General features: G+C 35.7%; 1 protein-coding gene across 50 annotated transcripts in view; it reads right to left on the bottom strand.

Annotated features, from left to right (window-relative positions):
* Positions 1-9,212: 9,212 nt before the first annotated feature.
* The window catches only part of slo (calcium-activated potassium channel slo), a 297,333-nt gene continuing 279,397 nt past the window's right edge, over positions 9,213-27,148 (bottom strand). For 32 of the 50 annotated variants that reach the window (XM_073962670.1, XM_073962671.1, XM_073962660.1 and 29 more), the window contains 7 exons: positions 25,905-26,073; positions 17,192-17,369; positions 16,600-17,107; positions 15,767-15,903; positions 15,529-15,671; positions 10,411-10,630; positions 9,213-10,341 (listed from right to left, as the gene is read on the bottom strand). In XM_073962670.1, coding sequence (XP_073818771.1) covers positions 10,204-10,341; positions 10,411-10,630; positions 15,529-15,671; positions 15,767-15,903; positions 16,600-17,107; positions 17,192-17,369; positions 25,905-26,073 — 1,493 coding nt within the window. In that variant the 3' untranslated portion in view covers positions 9,213-10,203. Of the gene's footprint in view, positions 10,342-10,410; positions 10,631-15,528; positions 15,672-15,766; positions 15,904-16,599; positions 17,108-17,191; positions 17,370-23,913; positions 23,980-25,904; positions 26,074-27,148 lie in introns of all 50 variants that reach the window. The other 18 variants (XM_073962642.1, XM_073962641.1, XM_073962662.1 and 15 more) reach the window with 1 other exon arrangement.

Here is a 27,148-nt window from a genome sequence, read left to right as displayed (position 1 = left end):
TCTTCCACGCGATGAATATGAAAATATCCGCCACTAAGTCAAAATCCACTCGTCTCATTACATGGATTGCGGAGATTAAACTCCTATGGGTGAATAATGCCGACCACAAATCACCCCAAAGTTCTGGAGGTCACATTCTATAGTTTATACAAATCGTCGGAGTATGCCACATCCTCCCGTTAGTATTGCGATAAGATTAGAAGTAGGAACGACATCCTCAAGTCCCTAGCACTTGGGGAGCAAATATGGAAAATTTGCTAACCACATACAGCGCGATAGGTCGGTATGTGTGTGGTAACCCAGCTAACAATTTTTTCCGAGGGCTCTGATTTCCGATTTTCCGTGATTTTCTGAATATTTGTCGATTTCTCTAATATTTTTCTAGAAATCCACCGAATTTCTAAAACTTTTTTTTAAGAATCTCTGCACATTTTCTGAAGAACCTTAAGAATCTCGTTACGAATTCGTTCCGATTTCTAGTCGATTTTCTAAGGGATTTTTTTGTTCGATTGTTGTCGAAAAACAAAGTGATTTTTTATACAATTCGCATATACATTTTTTGAATTGTTTTAATATAATTGTTTGAATTGTTTAAACATACTCGTGCACATTTTTTTACTATTAATCACAAAATTATAACAACAGGGAAAATCATTAGGACGTTTGAAATTAGAATCATCCATAAATAGCGCATTAAAAGAAATGTGTCTCTAAGTGGGGATTTGTTCTGTGTTGTGTCAATTTCAAAGGCGTCAGCGCAAAAGAATTTCTTCCGATTTTTTCTGAAAATCTAAACTTTTCTTCGAATTTTTCCAGAATTTCTTTCCGGATTCGGACCGGTTTTCTTCAAAAAATCTAAATTTTCCACTGAATTTTCCAGATTTCTTTTCCGAATTCGGACCGAATTCGTTGCGAAACTCTAATATTTTGTAAGAATTTTCTTAGAAAATTCTTTTCGAATTCGGTGGACACGTCCATACAACTTTTGTACCGAATTCGGAAAGAATTCGGCATTAGAATCGGATTCGCAAAGAATTCGGAAAAAATGTTGGCTGGGAAGCTGTGAAGTGCAAAGAGGATATCTTCATTATCAAAGATATGAAGATTCAAAGATCCAAAAGATTACTTCTAGGTCAAGAAGCTTATCAGACAGGTTGGAGTATTATTCATACTGATGCAGCCGCGGAGGCCTACCGAATGAATTCCCTCCTCGGAGATCACCTACCATCCGGGGCAGCAGAAGAACAAAATTAGGTTCTATGTTGTGTTTTGTTAGGGTACGGCCGCTTTGACTGGTACATGTAATGAAAACAAATTATTCTTACGGAAAAAGTAGAAAGTACGGAAAAACCAGAACTCCTGTGCTTACAAGCAAAGCTGGACTAGAAATAAACATAGAAAAAACAGAGGCAATGCGAATAAACACCACCTGCGATAACGCATTTAAGCAATTTTTGCTATCTCGGGGTCTCATGTCAACAGAAAATGGCCTAGAAGAGGATGTTGACAATAGACTTAAGAAAGCTGGATCAACATTCGGAAAACTAAACAAACCCTGGCAATCAAGCCAGATATCGAGTCAAGTAGAAAGTTGTAGAACGCACTGAATAACAGTATTATTTGGTGGAGCTTCAAATCAGTGCCGAACAGCCATTTGTCGCTGGTTACGAACATTTTAGGTAATTCACACACATACGATCCTAACGCAAAGAAAGAGCGTGCAAGAGAGAGCAAATGTTTTTAGTTGTTTTTGTTTTGTAGCTTATAATCTTACTAACACATGGTCATAAATTGCCAATGTTTTGAATACATTCACATTTGTGGCTTCGCTCTTCTAGGGCAACACTGCTTTAAATCTACTCAGTTTTCTGGCAGTATAATTCAAAGGTACTTTTAATCCGAAGTGACAATCTCAATTTAAATTTTCTTTTTAATGGTGAGATCATTTGGAACATTATATTTACATCAAACGTGTTTTAGTAGTCCACATTATTTATGTTGTCAATTCCATCTCCCAAAAAATTAGTATTTTCTCGAAATGGTTTAAGTTTGCAATCATAAAAATGTTAGTGTATAGATCAGGGATGGACACCATATACTCTTAGGGAGCTGTTATTGCTTGAATTGTGTGAGTGCAGAGAGACAAGTTCTCTGAGAGCACGTGTGCACCTTTTTGCTTATCATCGGTGGTGCTCAAAATATTTTGTGCATTAGTCTCTCTGAGCGAGCCATTCCTTTCCTAAACCACGACAGATGAGAAAAAATGAGAACATATGTTGTTGTTGTAGTCACGTTAACGTATATGGGTGATCTTGGCTGCTTATCATTGATATAGAATTAGTGACAGAATAAATATGTTTTGGCGCCCAATGTTGTACAAATCAAGCTCAGCATAATACTTAAAAAGGACAATCCCTTATTTAATCGTTGTAGCCTAAGTCATTTTTTCTCTGGTGACCTCTCCTGCATTCAATTTGTTTTTATATATTTTCGCTGATATAACGTAATATTAAATTTTGCATTTGTGTATTTATGAAAATCAAAAGTTAATGTGTTAATAGTTTTTTGTTTCAAATCCTCCATACACATACACCCACCTTGAAATTAAATTCCCTTTTGTTTTCTGTGAATTCATACAGTACATATATGCAATTCGCATTGAAAATTTAAAACAAAAAAATTAAGAATTGTGAAATCGTGTGTTTGTGTGTATATATGTGTAATTTGCATATATGCATGTATGTATATGTGTGTGCTTTATAGGCTTTTTTACATCACGAATTAAGTTTTACGTTAATCTTTTTGCTTTTTTTCTTCGCGTTGTCTGCAAGATTTTGTTGTTGTTGTTAAGAATTGTACGAGTTATGTAAATAAATAAATTAAAAAAGAGAGTATTTCACATGCATTAATGCAAAAATTTTAGAATTTATGTTAATCATTTTTTAAGTTCAGTAAAGCTGATTTTGATGCTCAGTTTTTGTTTTGTGTGTTTTATTTGAAACATTCTTTTATTTCTTTATCTTTTCTTTCTTCTTGATCATCATGGGGACATTTATTTTTAGTTTTATGCAAACGTCTTTCTGGACCGTCTTTTACTAGCTATTGAATGACTGGTTTTTATATTAAAAAGCTGGCTTAGTTTTCGTTTTTTTAGAGAAGCTATTCTGTGTTAAATGTTAGAGAGGCGTACAAAGTTATGCTTAAGTTTTTTTTTTTGTTTGTAAATTATATAGTTTGTTTATGTTTTTGGATTTTATCGTTTTCTTTGTTTTTTAGAAAAAGCTAGTCTTTGTTTGTTGTCCTTGCCATTTGACGATAGAAGATTTTTGTTTTGTTTTTTCTCGTATTTGGTTTTAATAAATGCTTCACTTTGTTGTGTTAATTTCTTGCTAGGGTTTTGGTTGGTTGGTATACGTATTTGCTTTCGCTGTAACTTAAGTACATGAATGGAATTTGAAAATATTTCATATTGATGTTGTTTGAAATTGCAATCATTTATTTTCACAAAATCCTTGCTTGCTTCATTCACATAGCTTTTCTTAGTTTTAATTATTTTCGTTTTTTTTTCTTATTAAGCTTTGTTTATTGTGTAGCTTACCTCACTAATGGTTCCCAATTGCTTATGTCACACCATCTTTTTTTTTTTGTTGGTATTTAAAAAAGGTCATTTTTCATCGTATAGTTGTATTTAGTTCCATGATTTAACATAACATTTATAATAATAACAAATAACAAAATAGAAAATTAGAACAGTTTAAAATAAAAAGAAAACAACGTTATGTTGTTGAAGGAAGTGTTCGAAAACCTAAAAACAAAAGATTATCAGAACCACCTACCTTCTCAAGAGGTCCACACTGTGCAAAATAAAATAAAAGAAATAACAATAAAAAATAAATTATATTTTTGTTCAAAACTTTTAAGAAAATTTCATATCACCACAGTGGTACTATGCAGGGAAATTTCGTATATATGAAACTCTGGCCCGTTCATACATGAATTTGAAATTTACAAGTTGAAATGATAAGTGACAGCATATAACAGCGAATGATAGTACCATAAAATGAACTTGTGCTCACTGACTGATCTTCCTTAATCCATTTCGTATTATTCGTTGATTTTTGTATTAACTTTTCTGTGAAGTTGGCGTCCAACGGGGGGTTATATAGGAATGATCATAGTTCTTCGATTAAAAATGTGCAAAATCTTGTTTTTTTCAAAATAGTCTGGTTTAGTTCCATTGTTGTTTTAATATTTTAAAACAAATATTTAAAACAACTAACATCCAGTTGGGCGCCAATTACACAGCTGTTGCAACTATCCCAAACAAACGCCACCAATGTTCTGATATGCAGAATCTATTACTTTTTATTAACTAAGATATGCCAGCATGTCTCCACATATTTATAGAAATGAACATAAAGTACAGGAAGTTACAAAAATGGTTGCACATACATATCTCCCTATATCTGACCATATGCGGGGAGGAGTTGCTCCGACCCTTTTAAGTCATCGATGAAAAAAAAAAAAAACAAAACATGGTCCACCTACAGAAGACTAAATCTGCTACCCATTAAAGCCTTACGGGCTATTGTATAATAAGACTGTGATTTTTAAACCTTGGTCAGTCCTTAACTTTTCTCCAAAATACAGAGAAAATCCAAGAGAAGACCTCTTTCGATATATATCCAACATATCTTCGTTACTATCTCGTAGGTTGATTTCCCAGCGAAGCTCAAAAATTTTGCAAAATCCAAATTTTTGCTGACTTCCGAAACGTCATAAAACTGCGTTATTTCAGTTATTGCTCGTGCATTGCAAATCCTTTGCAAATTCTACCTATTGCTTATTTTGTGGGTTTTCTCCGTTTCAAATGTGGAACAGTGACGTTTTGGAGTGCAATACTTGGCATTAGTTCAGTATTACTGCGACATGGAGTAGGATGCTTAATACATTTACAAAGAAACTGACGTTTCGGAAGTATGCTTTTATACTTGAACGAACATTTCCGAGCGGTTTCATAAGGAACGAAATTCATGCCAAGAAAAACAAATAGATTTATAACAAGTTTTTGATGATTACGAAAGCCGTTTTCGCTACCCCTATTCCTGGAAAGCTGTTTAAAGCATTGTTTAAGTTTGATGTCTTTGCAAATCATAGCAAGGGGCATTAACAGTTTAAATAGTAAAATTACTCCCCGAACCATTCTTTTGGTTACTAAACTTTAGTACCAATCCAGTTCTCTGTTACAGCATCAACTAATTCAAAGCTTGCTAATCTTCAGTGAACCAATCCAAAATCACAACAAGGGGTTATGAAGAGGATAAAGTCGTCTGAGTAACAGCATCACGTCGCGTAGAAGTTGACGCCGATTTACTAGTCTGCGACGTATGCCTAGGTGTAGAGTTGTACAATCTAGTTCATTTAAAAGATCTAGTTCAATAGTTCAGCTATTTTAACTGAACTAGTTCAGTAATCTAGTTCATAGTTCAATATCCAGTTCAATCATTCGGATCCACTACCTTGATCGAAAATATAAACAAACACATCACATTATGAGGGCATCACATAACATAGACGACGGCGTCACTTTATGCATTTGTGAACGACATGTTGAACTAGATTGTGAATCGTTCGTTCGTTGATCTTTCTTCGTGGATCTTTCGGTTGGCGCTCAGTGAACTATTGAACTATAATGAACTATATTGACTGACCTAGTTCATACGCTCTTTTCGATGAATCGTTCAATTGAACTAGTTCGTTCATGAACTATACAACTCTACGTAGGTGGCGAAGAAGGTTATTGAGAAAATTACTACTAGAGGGACCAAAATATATACAGTCAATACATGCAAAGGCGAGCAAGAAACTAGGCTCGTTTTATCCCAAGCATATTGACAAAGTTGCGCGACAAATTGTCCTACATTATTTCAGATTAGCGGTCATTGACAATGCTGAGCCCAATGGGTACATCAGAGATCGTGATTGGTTGAATACCATCTCAGCGACAATCTCATCTCAGAAGCTGTGCATCAGAGCAACGTGCTTCCAGGTAGCCCCGTGAGTGAAAGTAAAGGTCATTAGCTGCGAGAGTAAAGAATCGGTCGATTTTCTTACTCAGGCATTTAATGGTATTAGCTCGCCAGCATCGTAAATCGATGCATGTTGACGATGCATATCATTGACAAGGCTGAGCCCAATGAGTACATCAGCGATCGTCATCGATTACTGGTTTAGGGTCATATTATGGACAGTCTCATCTCAGAAGTTGAGCATCAAAGCAACGCACTGGCCGGACAGATAGTCCTGTACAGGGAAGTCAAGATCACTATTTGGGAGAATAGGGAATCGGTAGATTTTCTAATTCAGGCTTTAGATCACTTTGAAAAAGTCAATAAGGTGGCTACAGTACCTGTTGCTGAGTTTCTGTGTGGAATGATAACGTCAGTATGTGTACCTCCACCATCCATTGAACTGAACAGAATACTGAAGATAGTCGAGAAGCAGAACGTCGGCCTTTAGATGGAAAGTGCTTATATATCCGGATCCCCCCAAATCATCAGCAAGAGCATAGCTTTGTGCAGATAATCATTGCAAGTCTGATGCTAATGATTCTAACTCTCTCAACCTTGGATATCAAGCTACTCCAGGAACCTTATTTGTATAAAAATAAGGTACGCTAAATAAGCGGATATATTTATACTATACTCTTTAACCTAACCAAACCTAAATAATCGATAGAGAAAGCACGATCTTCTGTGTAAATAGTAGAGAGACTAAGGAGATCCCTTCTATACTCCCTTCTTTTGGACGCCATTTAGACGAATAGAGGGCCCTTAGAGATATTCAATTCTACAGAGACCTATTCTATACACAAAAGGAATATTAGGGTTCTTCGATGCATAGAAGACCCCTTACAGGTATTTTATATAAAGAAGGCCTTAAGGAGGTTTCTATGTATATGAAGCTCCCATTTGATGTATTCTTAAAATAAAAGACTATTTTAAGTCTTCTACTGAAAGAACACTCTTTAGAGGCATTCGGGACACCCTTTAGAGTTTTTCGATAGTGTGTACATTAAAATAATCTGTCATAAAAGTCCCTTTATGATATCACTGGAAAGAGTACTACAGGTAGTGGTTCTGTGACCGCTGTTGTGGTACATTATGTATGTACCCAGCAGACAAATCGAGCCGAAATCGTAGCAATATCTTAACGAAAGTTGTATGAAGTGGATGACAAAATTTCTAAACGCAATGTCGGATCGATTTTGGTACGATTTCGAAACGAAATCGGAGGAAAATCCTTGGAAAACTCGGAAGGGGAATCTTCGTACAGATTTCTGAATAATGTCGTATGAAAATCGGATGTATGTATCATCCGCATCTTCGTAAAGATTGCTGAACGATTTCGGAATAATGTCGTATGAATACCGAAGGAAAAAACTTTTCTCCGACGACCAATTGACCAATTTTTCTTTATTTTTTATTGGAATATTGTAATTTCAAACGTTAGAAATTTTCAATGTTGTTATCATTTTGTAGTTATAGTAGAACAATGTAAACTTTGTGTACGAATGTGTTGGGTCTGTCAACACTAGCTTAAATTATTATATTTTGCTTTAATTTCAAATATTTAAAAATTGCATATGTGAATTTTGTAACCAACCGTTTTGTTTTTCGACCACAAACTAAAATGTAACCAACCTCTTGCTGTTAGCTAGATGCATACAAAAAGTGACGGTGGTGGCTGTTGTGCGAAGAGAAATTTGTTTCCGACATTTCGCTCCGAAATCGGAAGAAAAACATTGGTATATACGAAGGGAAATTTACGCCCGACATTCGCTCCGAATTCGGAACGAAATCTGAACAAATTCCCCATACGAAAAATCGAATAGAAATCGGAACGAAATATGAACGATAATGCTTCCGAAATTGTTCAAATGTATGGAACATCCGACATTTGGTTTGCTGGATATGTATATGTAGAGATAAGTGGGCAGCCCAGGCTGCCACAGCTTTTCATTGAATTTTTTAAACAAGAAAAAATGCATTTTTTATGTAAGTCTTCTATAAATAGAATAGATCGCTCTATACAACGAATACCCTTCGTAAGTCTTTTAATTTATATGTAAAAACGCTTTAGAGGTATTCTATGAATAGAAAGTATTTTTGAGCTCTACAATAACTAAAATGCCTTTTTGAGTTCTTATTTCAAAAGTGTTAGGTGGTCTGGGGCACGAGCGCATCATGGCACCCAAATGGGACGTTTGTTATTAATTACTAGATTTTTGTTACTAAGAAAAAGGTGCCCAATTCGATTGGCGCCCAATGTGAGTAAATATTTCCTCCCCTTTCACATTGAGATATGCGAATAACGTTCAACTTTTTGTTTTGCGTGTTGAGAGAGTTTAAAGTATAAGAGTGAAATAGTACTTTCTCAGTGAATCTCTCTTAGAATTGTAAAATAGAGAGTAAAGAGAACGGGGAAAGAAAGTAAAAATTAAATTGCATAGTTTTTCTCAACAATACTCTCATTGATTTTGGAAAAGAGCAAGGTGAGTGGATAAGATGATTTCCACTAGGATAAAGAAGATAAACTATTCTTTTGAACGTTAAATGCAATCACGTTTCAAATGTGGGGATTATGTATCTCAAAATTTAGAAAAATATTCATGTTCATATACATAAATCAAAATCTGTCATTTGGTTATTTTACTTATAACATTAGTAATTTCAGTCGAATTCGACATTAATCAGCCAGTAGGTCATTCCCTGCTGCATAATGATCGACTTTGGTTCCATCGCTCATTTCAGTGAATCGTTGAATTGAACTATTTTGTTCGCAAAATATGTATATTCGATACCTCATATTTCCCGTAAGGTTAATTAATGGTTAATAAAAAATGTGCGGTAGAGATGACTTTAACTTATTGTGACAATGTCAAAAGATTCATCATTTCCAGTTTCATATTAAAGTGGCGTCCAACGTGGGTTTGTGCGATAAAAAAAATCAAGTATGACTATAAATGCAAACACTTGTGCATATTTGTTAAATAGTTCTTGTGTGGGAATAGCATTCCCAAGAACAAATTTTGGCGCCCAACGTTAGGCAAAGATGAACTTGAGCTTTGGAAATTGGCCCACTGTAAAGTTTTGATGTAATTTCGAATGATTTTAAACAAAACAAAAAAAAATAGAAACACTCGTAAGAAATAAAAAGAAATCATAATTTTTATTGATAAACTAAAAAAAAAATAAAATTCAACAAGCATACCAAACATAATGTCTTTATATAGTTATACACTTTTTTGTTTACAGAATAAATCGAACATTTTTTATAAGGAAAATTAACATTTAAATTCACTCTAAATGGATCCAAGATCCTTTAAAACTAAACACGTACTCTACAAATTGCTGCTTATAGCAACCAATTAAAATAATAAAAAATAAATGTACCATAAAATCAGAGTATTTAAAATTCAACAGAAGATAAGTATTTTAGGTTTAGGGGTTTACATTGGGGTGGGGGTAGGTAATTAGGTAGGTAGTGGGAAAACAACTTAGGTTGATGGTTAGAATTTCGAAAAAAATATATATTAAAAAGTACTAGTACTGAGTACAAAGTATGTATGTGTGTGTTTTGTTGTATACAAAAATGTCATGTTAGTTAGTCAAGGTTCTAAATAGGGCTAACGGAATGGTGTGGGAAGCAATAATTTTAACAATTGAACGTTGGTTTTGAAAGAGATTTTCTTTGGTTTTCGTTGAGTTTATATGCATTTAAACATGTTAAGATGAAATTAGCCGGACTAAATGTTAATAACTAATAGATATTAACAAATATTCCTGCCACTGTTATGGGTTCCAATAATAGATGTTTTTTGAAACGACCTGTTTTAACACATTTAAATGTATATAAAATGCACAAAAAGACACATTTTTGACCCAGACTATTTGGCTCCGTTTTTTGCACTTTTCTTTATTTTTGGTGTTAAAAAATTCGTTAGATATTTTTGTTGTTGTTCTTGTTTATGGTATTTTATAAAATTTAGTTCTGCTTTAGATAACGCAGTATTAGCCTAATTTTCTGTAATATATTATAAAGAGTTTGGCGCCAAAATTGTGTCAATTTGTGCATGTGGGAAATCTCCATCGTTCAAATGTACGAGTAAGGACCATCAGTTAAGGCGCTACACAGTAACAATCAAGAGTTATCATCCTTATTGGAACCGCCCCCACCGACTCCGGAGCCTTGTGTATTGGCACTGCGGCCGCCGGTAGGCGCTCGTACCGCTGGTGGCTTATATTCCAGGCCCGGATCGAACTGCATTAAAACGAATACCTGTAAAGAATGTAGATTATAATTAGTGTAATGTGCATGAAGGGGGTTGAGTTGCTGATCACTGCTTACCTGATCTGTTGGCAGTAGTGAAAAATCATCGGGTGGGTTTGTTATGACATAACGTTTACTACTTGCATCACAGCTGGAACTGGTATCTCGAAATCTGTACAAACCTATGCATAGCATACCATAGGATTTTAATGCTGCCACAAATAAATCACCATATTTGCCACATTCACCAAATTGAGCTAAAGGACCATCATATAATGATATTTGACCCACTCGGCACCTGGAATAAATTCAAAATTTCCGTGAAATGTTTGTGAAATGAAATTATTCAAAAATCAACCATTTTAATAAAATAATAATTTGATTGGACAAGATAATCGAACATTTCGGTTTCCTCATTTCAAAGTGAGTCGCATGTTTACCACACTGAGAATTTTGCAGACAACAACGTTAAGTGGATACAAAATAGCAAAAGAGTGATTAGCAAAGGAATTAATTAATGCACCATACCCCAGTATAGCCTACATAGAAGAAGGAAACATGCCAATATGTTCCAACCATGGAGCAATAACTTTTGTAATGTCCTTATACGCGTTACTTTGAACCATTTTGATATTGCCTTTACTTTGTTTTAAGGAACCCTTAGCGGCTAATAGTGGAACTACAACGACATTTTATTGGACAGCCCAATCTGCTGTCAACATTACCAGTTAAAAGCAGAGTGACCTGCCGAAATGGTATAAAGGAGGCGTTCTTCAAACATTCGAAGCTTGTTTCATCTCCTGAGTACAGAAGTCAGACTGTGCAGCAGTGGAAATGTCCTTTTAATTCAAAATATTCAAAGCAAGGAATAAAAAGTGTTCCACAATTTGAGTATAACAAGAATTCGCCAATTGAGGATGCATGCGTTGATGGTGTATGATTCGTATTCAGGCGACCCATTGATGATAACGTGCCAAGACAAGCAACCAGAAAAAGCCTCCTAGGAGACCTTCAAACCATCAAAGCGGATATCAAGAACATCAGTGTAATAATAGAACAATTGATTAATATATACGACGAGAGAGAGCGCGTTTTAAGACTTATGTGGAGAGCATCGAGGTCAACGCTAAAACGGCCTTTTAAACACCGAAATGGAGGATAAGCAAAGGTGGATAATTCCTTCCGCAACCAGGTCAGTACTTTAGTGGAAGAGATCACAAATCACACCCCTTGGTTGAGTTCTGCAACGAACTTAAAACAGATGCATCCTCGATAAATATTGTGGCTTTATGGCCAGATAACTAAAATTTTTATCCGAACAAGTCTTCCGCCACATAAAAGTGCCGGACATCGCTCTTAAGAAGGCAGGCGAAGTCATTGTCTCAACTTTAGTATTTCCTATAGTCAGAAAATAATAATTATTGGTACTGAGATCGAAGCCTGGAGCTGATGCTCGTCTGCGCGAAAGTTATAGGCCAATTTTGCAATTATTGCCCTTTGGGAAATGCTTCCAATATTTCCTTCTGAGCTACATCAACATCGAAACAAGCAGAATTTGAGAGACAATCAATAGACATAACGGGAAGTTTTAAGACGAAAAAAGGTCAATTGTGGTGAGCCGGCAGGTGGTAAGATAACGGATTCGTTGATCCAGACATGGTCGGAACAGGCATTGCTTGGCGGGACACATAAACTTCCGAACATCGCTCTTAAGAAGGCAGCTGAAGTCGCCATCTTTTTCCTAACTTTCCTCTTTAGTCATTGTCTCAACTTTGACAGTTTTCTATAGCCTGGAAAGAAGTGGCGCTGATAGCGAAGACTGGAACTGATGCTCGTGTGCTTGGAAGTTATAGTCCAATTTACCTTTTATAGCCGTTTGGAAAATTGTTCGAACATTTCCTGCTGCGCCACTTCTACCGGGTCATCCTAAGAAGGAGAATTTTGAGAGACTATCAATTCGGATTTCGAGCTAACCACTCTCCAACACATGTTCTGGGAGCCACACACGTAATGGAAGGTTTCAAGACAAAAAAAAGGTCCATTGAGGTGGTCCTGGATTTCGCCAAAGCTTTCGATAAGGTATGGCAGATTGGCATTTTTTACCAAATGGAATCATTTGGTATGAAGATTTTTGAAGGATCAAGTCTTTTACGTGAGAGTTGATGACAAGATGCCAGAACCACGCCTGGATTGTCCAATGATCACTTCTAGGACCAGTTTTCTAGAATCTGTTTATAAGCGATATACCAGAACCGCCTGAAGGAGAACTGCTTCTAACATATGCCGACGACGTTCTGCGGGCGCTACAAGGTCGCTTTGGAAGCACCGCGGTGACAAGGCTAAATGCATATATGGATACACTTCACAATTATTTCAACATATTGTGACTGAACCTCAACGTTGTGTGGTTTTCCAGAGCCGACCCAAGTCCCCAGGCAAGAGCTTTCGATGGTACATCCTCACCATCAAAGTTGTTGATGACATAATTGGATTATCAAACCCGATAATCTTGGTTATCAGACCGCATAACCTTGGAATTATCCCACACGACAAATTTGACTTACCCTCACGTGAACCATGGGCCTTTTTATCAGAACCGGTCCATTAGAACCTTCTCTTTCATCGTCTAGGCAGACATATTGTCAGGCCAAATGGAATGAATAAGAGTCTGGTAAAGTAGGATTCCTTCGGGGGACATGTAACCCCTATTGAACGTTTCCCAAGGGCGGTAAAAGGGAAATGAAATACGTCACACGGACCAACAGGTAGCTGCGTCTGCCTCTAAGTAAAACGGCAGCAAACAGCTTCTGAACTCCAGGAGGAGCGTCTGAAACTGAACGGAGACTGAAGGCCGTCTATTTTGTTCGTTGTCCATATTGTATGACTTTCAAAGGCTACAGAAGGCCTCGGGAAAGCAGTGAAGTAACTCTTCCCTGAAAATCGTACAGTAAGAACAACGAACAAAATAGACCGCTTTCAGTCTTGGGCCAAACGAGACTGCTACTTCAACATATTTATAAATTATTGTATGATCGCATATATCCGGATAATGGATTTGCCAAGAAAAAAGCCTTGAGCAGAGAACAACGGAATATACCCACGTCCACCCAACAGTAACATCTATGTATAACACAATAGATTTCAGTCGTAAGAATTTATTCGTGAGGCAACGTTCGTACTGCATTGGTTAGACTTCTGCGTAAGCATGAATGGGTCTTGGTTTTTTACTGACTGCGCATTGCATTTTTGGTGTTGATGTGTCCGCGACAGAGTTGTGTGGGATGACTGAGGGCTGAAGGCATATTCTGATGGAATGTCCCTACTATGATGACATTAGAGTTTTGGCAGATATTGGTATAACGTATAGAAGGACGGGTGGAATTTCATTAGTTGTTGAAATAGATGTACACGTGAAGTGATTGTTAGGAAAATGAGTCTGGTCATTTAAGTGAAGACAATTGTCTTACATAGCCTCTATCTGGCATTTGTGCCCTGAGTGAAGGGAGAGTTGAGTTGGTGAGACGTTTTGTTTCTTTTGGTATGTCGTGCTTTCTATTTGTGAAGATAGATGCCGAACTCATTGATGCCCAAAAATAGCGCATTGTTTAGGGTCTAACTGGTAGTAGTCTTTGGCTACGAAGTTCGACCGGAGGTTATACTCTCGTGCTACGTGTCCCTAGATCTTTTGATCTAGCATGACAGTTAGTCTAAGCATCCTTATGGAGCATGGCGGTGGCTGCGGTTTATATCTGGTAGAGTTTCGGCTTGAATGTGAAGTTGTATTATCAACTGGACGACGTTTAGTTCCTTCGTGGCTGTCGCGCCTGTTATTTGTGAAGGTCTAGTTGATTGCTTGTGTTGTGTGTTTAATGTTTCGCAGCTGAACTCATTGATGGCCACCAGTCGCGAACTGTTTGGTTGTTGTTTTTGGCTTAGAAGCTCGACCGGAGGTTATACTCTGGTACCAGGTGTCCCTAGATCTGTTGATCTAGCGTAACCGTTAGTGTTAGCACTTTTATAGGATCAAGACAATAAGACGACGTTTGTTGCTTCGTGGCTGTGGTGCCGGCTATTCTTCAGGGAATTCTAGCGAAATATGTTGTGGTTTATGTTTTAGCCTTTGAACTCGTTGAGGACCCCAGTCGCGGACTGTTTAGGACCCAAATGGTCGTAGTAGTTGGCTAGGAACTTGACAGTAGGTTACATACTGGTGTAAGGTACCCCTAGATCTACTGATCTAGTCTGGAAGTTGGAAGCATCGCAGTAGCCGTGGTTTAGTCCCAATAAGCGTTTAGAGTTTCAAATTGAATGTGGAGTTGCATTATCAACTAGGTCCCTGGCCCATAGAAATGCATGAGTTTTAGATAGTTTGCACTTATATCAAGGAGGCCATCACCAAATGCGTCAGAGCGATTTGGAACTCGCACTACAGTGAGGGGCTGTAGGTAGATACTAGAGAAATGCGTAAGCAGCTGATTTCGACACTCGTGAGCCACTTGCCAAAAAACAAGTATAAGTGCGGCTTGCCACTAAAAAGCCACTCAAAAATACGATATCTAAAAATGGATACTCAAATACATTAAGTGTTGCTTTCAAACATTATCAACCAACCTATTGCCTTATTCTCACAGGGATAGTGAGAGCAAAGATCACAAGAAAGTTGTACCAAGACACTCAGAACGCTTACTAAGTGTTTAGGACACTTGCTAAGTTTTTAAGACACTTGTTATTATGTTTGTGATCTTTGAAAATGAATTTTGGGTTTGGGTTATATTTTTTTAAATAAATTTTAACATTTTTATGAGTTTTTCCTATATATATGCATGTAACTATAAAATTAAATTAAAAATTGATTTTTAATTATAAAAAACAATGAATTTTCCAAAAAACACTTGTGTGTGCCCAAGTAGCTTATAGAGGTAAAGTGCCTTGGTGATGATATCTGGTAGATACGTTATTCCCTCCTGTCGGTATGTGTTCACATTAAGCATTTGGGAATAATATGTAGTCGACTATGGACTATGTACGTTAAAATTTGAATGACAGCCTTTCTATAGGGTCTAAAGCTACAGAAATCTGCCACTGCTTTCATTCTTTTAAGCTTATACAACTAAACAAGTTCGAAGGTTGCCCTGATGATTATAATCATATATTTATTGTACAATGTTTAAAATAAATAAAAAAAGTATTACTTACCTATCTCGATTACTTAAACTTTCCGGCGTACTATAGCCTCCTCGTAGACCAGCACCTTCGGCTAATATCAATTCTAGTTCCGGCGTGGCACCTCCCGTAATTAATGATCTGATTAATGTCAAGGCATTTTGATTGAAATATGTCTAGAGATACAAACATAACAACAACAACAGAAAAATACGACAATTAAATATTATGATACGATTTCAAAATCAATTCAAATATGAATAAATATTACCGTTGACATCAACGAATCTAAGACACTGACGGCAAACGCTGTGCCGCATGCAAATGGCTGTGTTAAATATAGTTCGGTATCGGGATCATCGTCGTCGTCTTGATCGAGAAACTGCACGTTACTATCGTTGACAAGTTCTTTAAGCAACAACCAAAACATTTTCGATGAGTGGAAATAACTTACATTTTGCTATTTTTTTAACGATAAGCTGAATCTCATTTGCTCTTGAGCAAGAGCAAAGGACATTCAAGCAAATGTATGTGTAGCACTCACTACTATGTATATTAGTTGCGGGCTAGGGAAGTTAGTTTGGTTAATTGTGGAGCCATTGTAATAGAAATGATATTTTTGGTGGCGCATGTCGCTGTTATAACTTCCATATAATCTCGGGGTATAGGGAAGTTATAGCAAATGGCATTTGCCAATAGTTGTGGGAAGCATACTAAATCATCATTGTTTGTGATGATTGAATATGCTTATAAAATGGGCTACTTTGTGAAAACAAGCATCCTACATACAGATGTGATGCCCGTCTTCGAGGAACCCAGATTTTCGTATTACAAATGGCTCCTTATTAACTGCGTTAAATGTTATTTTCCCCACTTGGAGTTTTTCTTTAAGTAAATTTCGGTTTCGATTTGAAATGCAAATATTTTCAGTTGAAAATCAAATGATTCTATTTGCAATTCAAAATATTCAATTACAAATTTAATATTACTTAAATTTCAAAAATTAACTACAACTCGGGGGAAAATAACACTCACAGCTAATGCAATTAAAAGCTTTGGTCGCTGGCCGGTCAAACATAGCCAAGTTAGTGCAATGCAGTTTACCTGTTATCATGGGCACATTGGCACCATAGACGGAACCGCGACGTTGCAGCACAATGGGACTGCCCGCCGCCGCTGATAGATTGTCGAATTCTGGACCCCGTTGACTCAACACTCCAATGGTATCGTCGAAAGTCATGGCTTTAATATTTAATGATGCCAAAATAGCCTCTTTGTCGGCCAATGTAGGATCATCATTGCTAGGAACTTTAGCCGATAAAATGCAACACATGTCGCACAAATTAACATTGACGGCCCTTAAATCGGCTCTACTTAACGGAGAACCATTTAGCACCGAGATTTTCGGCAGATTTTGTAACATCTTCCATTCCCGCCTTATGTAATCAACTGATCCCACAATGACCACATGTTTCAATTCATGATAATGAAAATTTGAAGCACGCAGAGGCATGACTAAATTACGTAAACCAATTAGAGGTGAGTCTGGATCGGCGAAAAGGCAGACAACAACGTGACCATTTAGTACAGTCATGGCCGCTTGATTACGATCCTGTAGAGTTGTTTATTTTGTTTATACAATGAAATTATTATTAGTACCACATGTCCACAAACTCATTGCAATGTAATACATTACCAGTATGCAGTCTTCTAGACTCTTGGCGGGACTCCAATGGAACATACCCGTAGAATCATATTTCATTTCGGTTTTTTCGAAATCGAAGTCTTTCGATTGATCATCGGCAATGCCGGCTGGCAGTGAGACGCTGCCATTTGGATTTTGTGAGCCAGTACCGGTGCTACGGCTTGTTGGCCTACGATGGATTGGATATAAAAAGCAAGAGAAAAATATGGCAAAATTAGTTTCTAGTTGAATTATTATTCATGGTGTTCTTCTTGTTCAAAAGATATACAGACAGACACAGCGCATAAGACGAAATTGTACAAATGATGAATAGATAGTTCGATAGATTAATTAGCTAAATATTGTTATTCCAACCGAAAAAAAAGTAATGAATGCTAAACATCAAAATGCAAAAAAGAATGAAACTTTTGGTCACTTCGTTTCACTGAATTTTTTAGCCAAAACAAAATGAAATACAACGATGATAATGCTAACGATTAGTATTTTGAAAATTATTATTGAATTAAAAATATAAACTACGAATAAGTTGTTTGTTTTGGAAGAGTATTTTTGTAGCCAAAGTAGAGTGGAATGAATGATTCCTGGTGGTCCAGGTGCAGGTCATTCAGGAAGTCCTGTTGACTATTATTGCGATTGTCAAAATACCTTTATAACGATTTGGTTGTAATGAAAACCTAATCACAAGAAAAAATTTTGACAATCATATTGGCTTCCTTCTAGACCTTGTTTCATCGATGATATGTATGCATTGTTAATGAAATAGAATGGAATCTGCTGATGATAGTGAATGTTTGTTTGCAATGGATGTTGATTGCAAACCTAGATCAGAGACGCGCTGTCTTTGCAAAGAAGTATAGTGAGGGCGCCCACTGAGTTGTTTTTGCATTTGCTTCTCTCTCTCACGTACAATGTACGTGTAAATAAACAAACGATGAATATCATGTGGTTGTTGTTTTTTTCACCAATGCATACACATATGCTGTAGTATTGGTGGAAATATTATGGGCGACGCTGACCTAGATGCTCTGACGAAGTTTTTTCTCGCGAGAATAACTTAAGAAAAAGGGCAATGGGCGAATGGTGTACCTAACAAATCAACATTTATGTAACATATTTGTAGTCATATAATTCTTCTCATTCATTAATTTATCTGAGCGTGAGTGCTCCTTTATGTCTCCTTTAGTAGAATTCGTTATCCTTTCCGGAGTACTTTTTAAGGTGTCCCGTAATAGAATCGTTCTGGTATTACTGCATGCGTATTTATTAAGTTTTCTCGTAGTAGAATCCTTTCCGTATTCTTGTTTGAGCACCTATTAAAGTCTCTCAAAATATAATCAGTCTTGCAATTTAATTCTCCTCTACCCTCACTTTAGTATTTGTTAAGACTTCTTGAAGTCGAATTGTTCCTACCCTTGCTTGAATGATTATTAAGGTGTCTTCTTAAAATACATGAAAAAACACTTTTTGAGCTCTATAACTGTCGTAACCCCTTAAGATATTCCTCCGTACATAACTTCCAACATTATTTTGGGACATGTCCAAAGTCTTAAAGTACGGTAGAAGGCCGGTCATCTACTAGTTGTATCTATCCACGGTTGGAAGTCTCCATTCCCGGCCAAAGGCTTTCTCAAATAGGAATGTTTAAAGATTTTTTTCAAGGCGTATTTAACAAGGTGATCCAGAAGTCGAATTCGGAGTATTCACAAATTGTAAATTAAATAAAGGTGTTGTACACAGATATTCATTATAAAAGAGAAATATGTATGACATAGCCTATTTTGTATCTGTCTAAGGTTTGAATTTTCAAAGAACACTGAGATTTATCTCGATCTCATAACATCTTACATTAAATGCGGACATAAGTTCCAAAATTTATTTTGTAGTTATGTCCGTTGGGAGTTATGTAACGACATCTGGTCTCTCGCTACAGAATTACGTAGTGTTGCCAGACGCAATTTGACGTTTTTTTTAAAGTTTGACAGTTTTTAGCCAAAGCGTTATGGCTTTAAGGGTAGAATGGAATTTACATGTGAACATTTTCGTCGGATCATTTTTCACACCTTTCGACGTGGATAATTACGGCAAAAAGAGTACATCGATCAACTTAAATCTTTGTATGCCGATAAAGGACCAATAGTAGTATGAAAACCTGGTTTAATGAATTCAATCCTGGCCGACACTCAGCAAAAAGTGATTGTCGACGTTTACAAGATCGTTTTTAAGATCTAGTACAGACGACGAATCTTGGATCTATGTGTATGGGCCCGAAATAAAACAGCAATCGACCTTGGGGGTCTTCGACAACGGTGTATTATACAACGGTACTCACACTTCCACTAATACGCTCACAGGCCCAATATACCCTCTTCTAGCGTTTATGCCTTGATTATAATTCACATTCACTTCATAATACCACACCCTTAAAACCGAAAACAGAACTAACCTTGGAGTAAAGTTTTGCGTCGTTTTTACACTGTCCAGCATTTCAAATTCATTTGAATTACACAGATCGTGCACTTTGGTGTCGACGTTACCCTGTTTTTTCTTTTTCTTCAACGCCCAACATAAAACTTTACCCAAACTTTGATTCTGTATTCTGTATTCGGCTTCAGTGTTTCAGTTTTCACTTTTTGAGATCAACTTGTTATTGTAGAGGGGCTTTCTATACGCCAAGATACCACTGGGTGTGACGCTGTGTTTACAAATTTTAGGAAGATTTCGTTTTACTGTTCCTACACAAAGATTTTGAACTTCTGTTCCGCTCAGAGACTGTGGTTTCCTATCCTTCAGAGCGGAAGAAGTATGGAGCAAAAACTGGCAGTAGTTTCGATTGAGCATTTTGACACTAGATTTTCTGGTGCCGCGGGTCTTAGGAGTATCTAGAAGCGGTACTTATTGGTTGCAATGCGATGTTTGTGGTGTGGTCCCAAATCGCGGTTGTATCTTCGGCTCAATGTGGAGTTGCATTCTCAACCGACGGATGTGTCCAAACGATTAGCGGGTGTGTAAAATAGTAAACTCAGTTTCGATTAAGCATCGACGAATTGAATCGAGACACCCGGTGTAATGGTGCACCATGGTTGGAGCCGTTAAGGCGAGACTTCAGGAGGTTCAGAGGTTTCTACTTCTTGTATCACACATAGATATCAATATTCTTTTCCCCAAAGGTCTTCTGTTTTCTATCCCACACAGAGATTTCAATCTCCAGTCTCACACCTCCTGTCCACCAACCATACATTGGTATACTGTCCCTCATAGAGATTCCCGTTTCCTGTTCGGTAGATAGACTAGAATAGCTTCTACTTAAATTTAGCCTATCGATCCCGATCATTTCGTTCCCGTTCACTTATTGAATTCCCTATGATCATCAACAGACATCGTCAAATCTAGGGATACGCAGTGAAATGCAATAATCGGTTTTTCTATTATACTGTTTTCGTGAAAAACTTAAAACTCGATTTTCGGTTAGTCGATTATTTGAGAGTGTACTAAAAGTCGATTTTTCGATTATTCGTTAACCGCCGGAAACCCATTATAATCCAATATAAACGACCATGATGTATATATGTATTAAAAGTACGGTCCATTGCGCGGTTTTAGCACACCCAATAGTCAACTACGACTAATAGTCGTCCACGATTAATAGTCGACAACGAATAATAGGTGTGTACGATAACCCAATAATTTGTGCAAATTCGTACAAATTATTGCTGAATGCTGTTCGATAACAAAATTATCCAGCAAAAGAGAGCGAGTTTGGAGAGATTTTTGGAGAGTTTTGTGACTGAGAACTTGCAAATTTTCCCAGCAAAAATTTGTCCCGCAAAAATTTGCAAGTCTGATAGCTGATTTGAAAACATTTGTTTTGCTTTATTTTTTATTCTTGTTTGGCGAAAAAAAATAAATATTGAATATCAAAAAATTAAACATCAAAAGCTGAAAAATATAAAAAAAATCATGGAAAACAAGAACATCAAATTGATGCAAAAACTTTTCTTCTTCTTTTTCAAAACAGTTGATTCCTTGCAAGTTTTTACAAATTGTTGTTCGATAACTTTCTGCAATTTTTCTTGCTTGAGAGAGTAAAATTCACTGAGAGAGGTTGCTGGAATTGACTGAGTAATTTTTGCTGGGAAAGTTATCGTACACACCTAATAATGGAATATGACTAATGATCGACTACGAATAATAGTTGACTCCGTCTTTCGAAAGTCGATTAAGAATAATCGATTATCCGGTTTTCGCACAGTCAATAGCCGACTACGACTTTTAGAAATTTTACGGCTAATAATCGATTAACCGAAATCGATTTTACGTATCCCTAGTCAAATCGTAGAACCGGCTAATCAATAAACCCTTACAATTGCCAGCACTATCGCCCTCCATCTTAAGTAGAATATGCTAGCATTTAGATTAATAAATACCCGATTAACCCCGCAAAACCACGTTACAACCATTAGAGATTTTTTCCATAAAAACGCTTCTCTGCTGAAAAGTTAGGCTTTACCATTTACCTCGTGAATTTTTGTGATTTTATATTTCCACGAAGGTCTCGAGAGGACAAGGGAAAAACTCCTCAATAAGTCAAGTCAGATTTTGTTTTTAATTCAGTGATCTAGGAACTTTTTTATTGCAGAGTCATAAGGGCTAGTCGAACATAGTTAAGACACCCCATAAAGAAAATATTAAAAACGCAATACTCCGAAAAGAAGGCAAAAATCGCAAATGAAATATAGAAACCTTTTGATCCCATCAACTGGCCTATTGACGAGATTAATGAAAGGGTATTACGAGGTGACTTACGAGTTCGTTAAAAGTCAGTAGGTATATAAGTCGAGAGCAAAAAATTAAAATTAATTAATTAAAATGTAAATTATCTTTCAAATTTTTAACTAAGAAGATTGAGTTGGGGGAAGGGTGTTGGAAAAAATTAAATTTCCCGATATAGTCATGTCATGAAAGGAACGAGAACTTGAGAAGGCCCGGCTCCAATGACCAATATAAACAGGGATCGCCCTCTGTTGCCTTTATAAAATATCGGGGATCGATTTACAATGGATTTCTGCCTTTTTTTACTACGTCCATTTAAGGCCATGGGTTCCAAGATTTGTCTGTGTTTGGATTTTAGATTTGGGCCATCTAATTTCCGAAGCGCGGCGATCTTTTTAGTTAATTTTTCCCAAAAAGAACTAGTTCCTTAATGTAATGCCATAGTTCCAAATAGTTCTGGGACCGATGTAGCGCAACGAATCTTTCTCTTTCATTGTTCTCAGTAATTTACGAAGAATTACAGAAACCATATGGATATAGTTCCAATCGTTCATTGTTTGGAGTAGTTCCTTGGAACTTTTTTGTTCCGGAACTACACAACTCTAGTTGGGTGACAATGAAGCACGATAAAATATGTACAGAAGCTGGAAAATTTAAAATTTTGCCGATACTCAATCTAGGCCAGAGGCGAAGCCTTATTGTCCACAAGATACACCTGAGGAGCACTGTCACCAAGTGCGAAACCTGTTGTGTAGTGGTTTGTGATGACAATTTCTCTGGCATTATTTTTCATTTGCAAAAATCTTTCGATCATTGAGCTCATCTCGAAAAAGAAAAACAACAACAATCATTTGAAATAGTTTTCATAAAAAGGTTCCTTTGCTGAAAAATTTGACTTTAGTGGTTACATTAGGAATTTTATCACTTTTTTATCTGGTTAAACTAAAGTTGGAGACCTGATGATTCTTTCATTGTCAAAATTCGTTTTGTAATTTTATATGAATAATGAATTCCATGACAGAACATAGCTAATAATGGACGATTGAATGAATTAATTAAAAATATGATAAATGACAGATAATGAATGACATAATGGCACTTCATATAGCTTCTTTAAAATGACAGCTTATAGATAGAAGAAAAACTATTAAGATAGACAGAGACAGACATTTAGAGAGAAGATAGTAGTAGTAGGAAGAAAAGTAACGAATAGGAATAAAAAGAGTGCAAAAACCAAAATGACACCAAACTAGAAGTAGAGTACAAAATTTTGTTTTTGTTACGAGTGTGTGTAGTAAAGTAGTATACGACTGACTAGTTAGTAGTAGTATGTAGGTAGGGTACACAGTGTGCGTGTTGAATTTGTTAAAAGACATTACAGTAGTATACAATGTAATGGAAATTAATATACAAATGCATAGACATTGACACAGACACACACATAAGTATGGTATAGTACTAAACAGACATATAAACAGAGTTGTATTTTTTGTTTATTTTTCAAAATAGAGACAAGACAAGACGCAAAATTATAAAGCAGAAAAATTATAAAACATTCACATAAAAAACAAAAAATTAAATAAAATGTTAAAAAGTCTGTTAAAAATGTGTTTTTTATAGATAGGCGAACAAACACGCTGTTGTAAATAGTTACGACACGTTATGTACGTTACGACAATTACGTTATGTTTACGTTTAACTTTAAATTGTTTAGTTTACAAATTCGAAATAAATTAAAAACAAAACGAACAATGAATATAGCAACTCTGTTTTTTATGTTATTGTTTAAAATTTTGGTTAGTTTTTTTGTTTAATTTTAGAACGAGTCACAAAAATCAACAAAAATAAGTAGTAGTACGATAGTAGATAATGTATGAATAGAATAAGTAGTAGTAGTTATTGAGGAAAATTAGTAGTAGTAGTAATTAGTAATGGACGCATACATGAGCTTTTTAACTTCGTAAGCAAGTTGATAGCCCGCATAAGGATTAGCTTCGTTTTCGGGAGGCCTGTAACAAAACCGTTAAAAAATTAAAAAAAGAAAAAGAACTATTTTAAGCATTTCCTGCAATGTTTTGTTTTGGTTGTTTTTGAAATTTTAATTTTGTTTAGAAAAATTTTGTCTTTAGTATTTGTTTTCGTTATTAATTTTAATTTCATGTTAATTTCGCTTGATAAGATTTTTTGTTTTTTTAATTATATAAACAAAATGTAAAAAATGCATATATCACAGATAGAATGGAACCATGTGAAGAAGTGAAAGAAAGGCACAGTTCGTGGAGGAACTGAATAAATAAAGAGATAATCTTTGTAGTTTAAGTTGCTAATAATTGAGAAATTTGTGCTGTTTTTTTTAAGAAAGACGGTCAGTGAAAATTTGAAAATACATCTACTCGGAGATTAGAAGCATAATTTCTAAAACTTTGATCGAAACCTATTGGTGTAAACCATGGTCCAACAAATAGGTCCTGCAACAAGAACAGTTGATTATCAATTTAAACTGTCAAAAGACATTAGGTTTGTCTGGTTACCCAAACATTTTTAACAATTTGTATCAGCAACAAGTGTTTACACAAAAGTCCAGCAAAAGAAAGAGAGATTCGAGAGAGACATTTTGACAGTTCCTTTACTGAAAGTTTGCAAATTCTTGCTGGACAAATTTCTTCCAGCAAACACTTGCAACTCTTCTTCTTCCTACAAACAATAAATCAGATGCTTTTAATTATTCGGTAATTTATGTTTGTGCAAATTGAAAACAATTTTATTATGGAAATAAGCAAATAAATTTTTTTTTTGGAGAACCAAGTTGAAAAATTGAAAATTTATTTTTTTCTGGTCGTTTTCTTCTATGTTTTTAATAAAATACAAAATTGGTCTGTTCCAGAACTGCAAGAATCTACTAATTTTTACTATTTTTTCCAATAACATAAAGGAAAACATTTTATCGAAGTAAAAAATAGTAGATTCTTGCAGGTTCTGGAACAGAGCAAATATTTGCTTATTTGGTTCCTTTAATGGCGGACTAATTCTTCTGTTTTGGCAAATCAGCTGATTGCTTGCTGCTTTTTGCAGAGAAGCTGTCTGTTTACTATGAGTCACTTAAGATGTCAATTCCTTTGAATATTATATAAATGCCAGTATAAATAATATTTGAGGATTACGAAAATTTAAAACATTTTTAAGTTATTATTCTTTACTTCATATGGTTCCATTCAATGACAAAATGATACAATAACATAAATAATTACAAATTTTAAATGAAAATAAATTGATAAAAATATTTTACAAGAAAAAAGTGAAAATTGTTCATCTCATTGGGGAAATTTTAGTTGAGGTTGGTAAGAAGAAAACAAATCTCTATTGAATTGAATAATAAGAAAAACGTTGACAATTCTAAATTGGGCTTATTGGGTTTAGTATAAGTTTTGCTTGGTTGTAATTTTTGTTATTTTTCTGTTGTTTGGTTGGAGGCAGACTGATGATATTATTTATAAGAGAATGTGAGACGTGAACAGAGTGATGAAAGGATATTTCCACCAATTATATTGGATTTTCTTTGTAAAGTTTGTTTGTTTTGTTGTTTTGAACATAGGACTGACTAACAAATCACATTGTTGTTCATATATAGAAATAAAACAAACAAAAGAGAAAAAAGAGGAAATAACATTTAAGCGTTTTTGTTTTGTTGTTGTTTTTTTATAATTATACATTTTTGGTGCTATTGTTTTTGTTTTAATTTACATTAGAATTTGTATTTATTTGGGGATTTTTGGTTTTTTTTATTGTTATTTGACCTTCTTTTTTATAAAAACAGAGTGTTTCTCTAGACATTTTGTTAAAGAACAGGAAATAACAGACATACATATGTATTTGAATATTCCTAGAAGTGATCACATCACAGTCTTTTTGTTTTGTGATTTTTTGTTATACTCACCGGTTATATTGTGAGGGTGACATAACCTGACCCTCTAATTGTTGTCTATTTACAGTTGGTTTGACTTTATTCACTTGCTTCACCGTTCCGGATGGATGTAGACCCGTTGTGCCATTACCAGGTGCCATATTTGTTGAACCATTCGGCCGTCGGTTGTGACGATTTAAAACTGCACGAAAAAAGGAAGAAATGCAATGAGTTATATGATATAAAATAGAATTTATTAAAGTGTACAGAGAACGCAGTTTGATGTATAACATAGCACAGCATTTTTTTGAACTACATTCGATTATGAAAAATGCTAGATATCTGTCATCATATATCAAGTAATATCTATACAAAAGTAATTTTGTACCAAAATCGGCTCAAGAATATAGTTAATTCGCCAGACAAAACGAAGGGGACCAACTGCTGATCCCAGACGCAGCATCGATATTATATAGGCTACGAGGCAAGAAAAGAAAATTATCTAAAGGCCAGAGTACATTGGTTGCCTCGCCTGGTTGCCTTGCTTTCCTGCTTCTTTTCTGACATAACAAAAAATCAAAGAATAAAGAAGGCCGAACCAATTTCGAACTAGTTTGCCCTTTTTTCTTTATACTTTTATTTTTGTTATGTCGGAAATGAAGCAGGAAAGCAATGCAACCAGGCGAGGCAGCTTATATACCCAGGCATTAATCAGGGTTGGCGTAGTGCAGTGGATAGTGTGGCGTAGGAAAAAGTCGTTCAAAGTGGGTTTCGTGTGTTTATTAAAACGAGGCTTACATCCTCCCCCAGATGAAATCAATTTAAAGACCCCTGACATTCTAGAAACCAACCTCGGCATCAACACCAAAATATTAATGGCAGGAGATAACGTCACCTAGAGGAAAAATGGCAACACTAAATAAACAATTGTTTCAGGCAACTATTGGTCTGTTCCTTTACTTTTGAAAATGGTAAAACCAGCAAAAGTAGTAAAAGTTTTAAACTGCTCCCATATGAATTGTATGGTGTCTGAAGTAATGTAACGCTTTTCGAGTAAAAAGTGGTAAAACTTGACGATTCTTGCACGTAAAGGAACAGGGCTTATATATGGCAGTCCCACCAAATAGGACAGGCTACAGAAGACCAATCATCTACTTAGCTAGAATAAAAACGATTAAAGAAACTCACACAAAGCAAATCGAAGAAGAACAGCATTGACACACGAAATAGGGCGGGCATTGCGCAATGGAATGTACGAACTCTTCGCCAAGCATCAA

This window comes from Musca autumnalis, unplaced genomic scaffold, assembly GCF_047663935.1.
Source record: "Musca autumnalis isolate F117 unplaced genomic scaffold, ASM4766393v1 scaffold_1, whole genome shotgun sequence".
NCBI classification, from domain to species: Eukaryota; Metazoa; Arthropoda; class Insecta; order Diptera; family Muscidae; genus Musca; species Musca autumnalis.
This window is presented reverse-complemented; position numbering and strand designations above follow the sequence as displayed.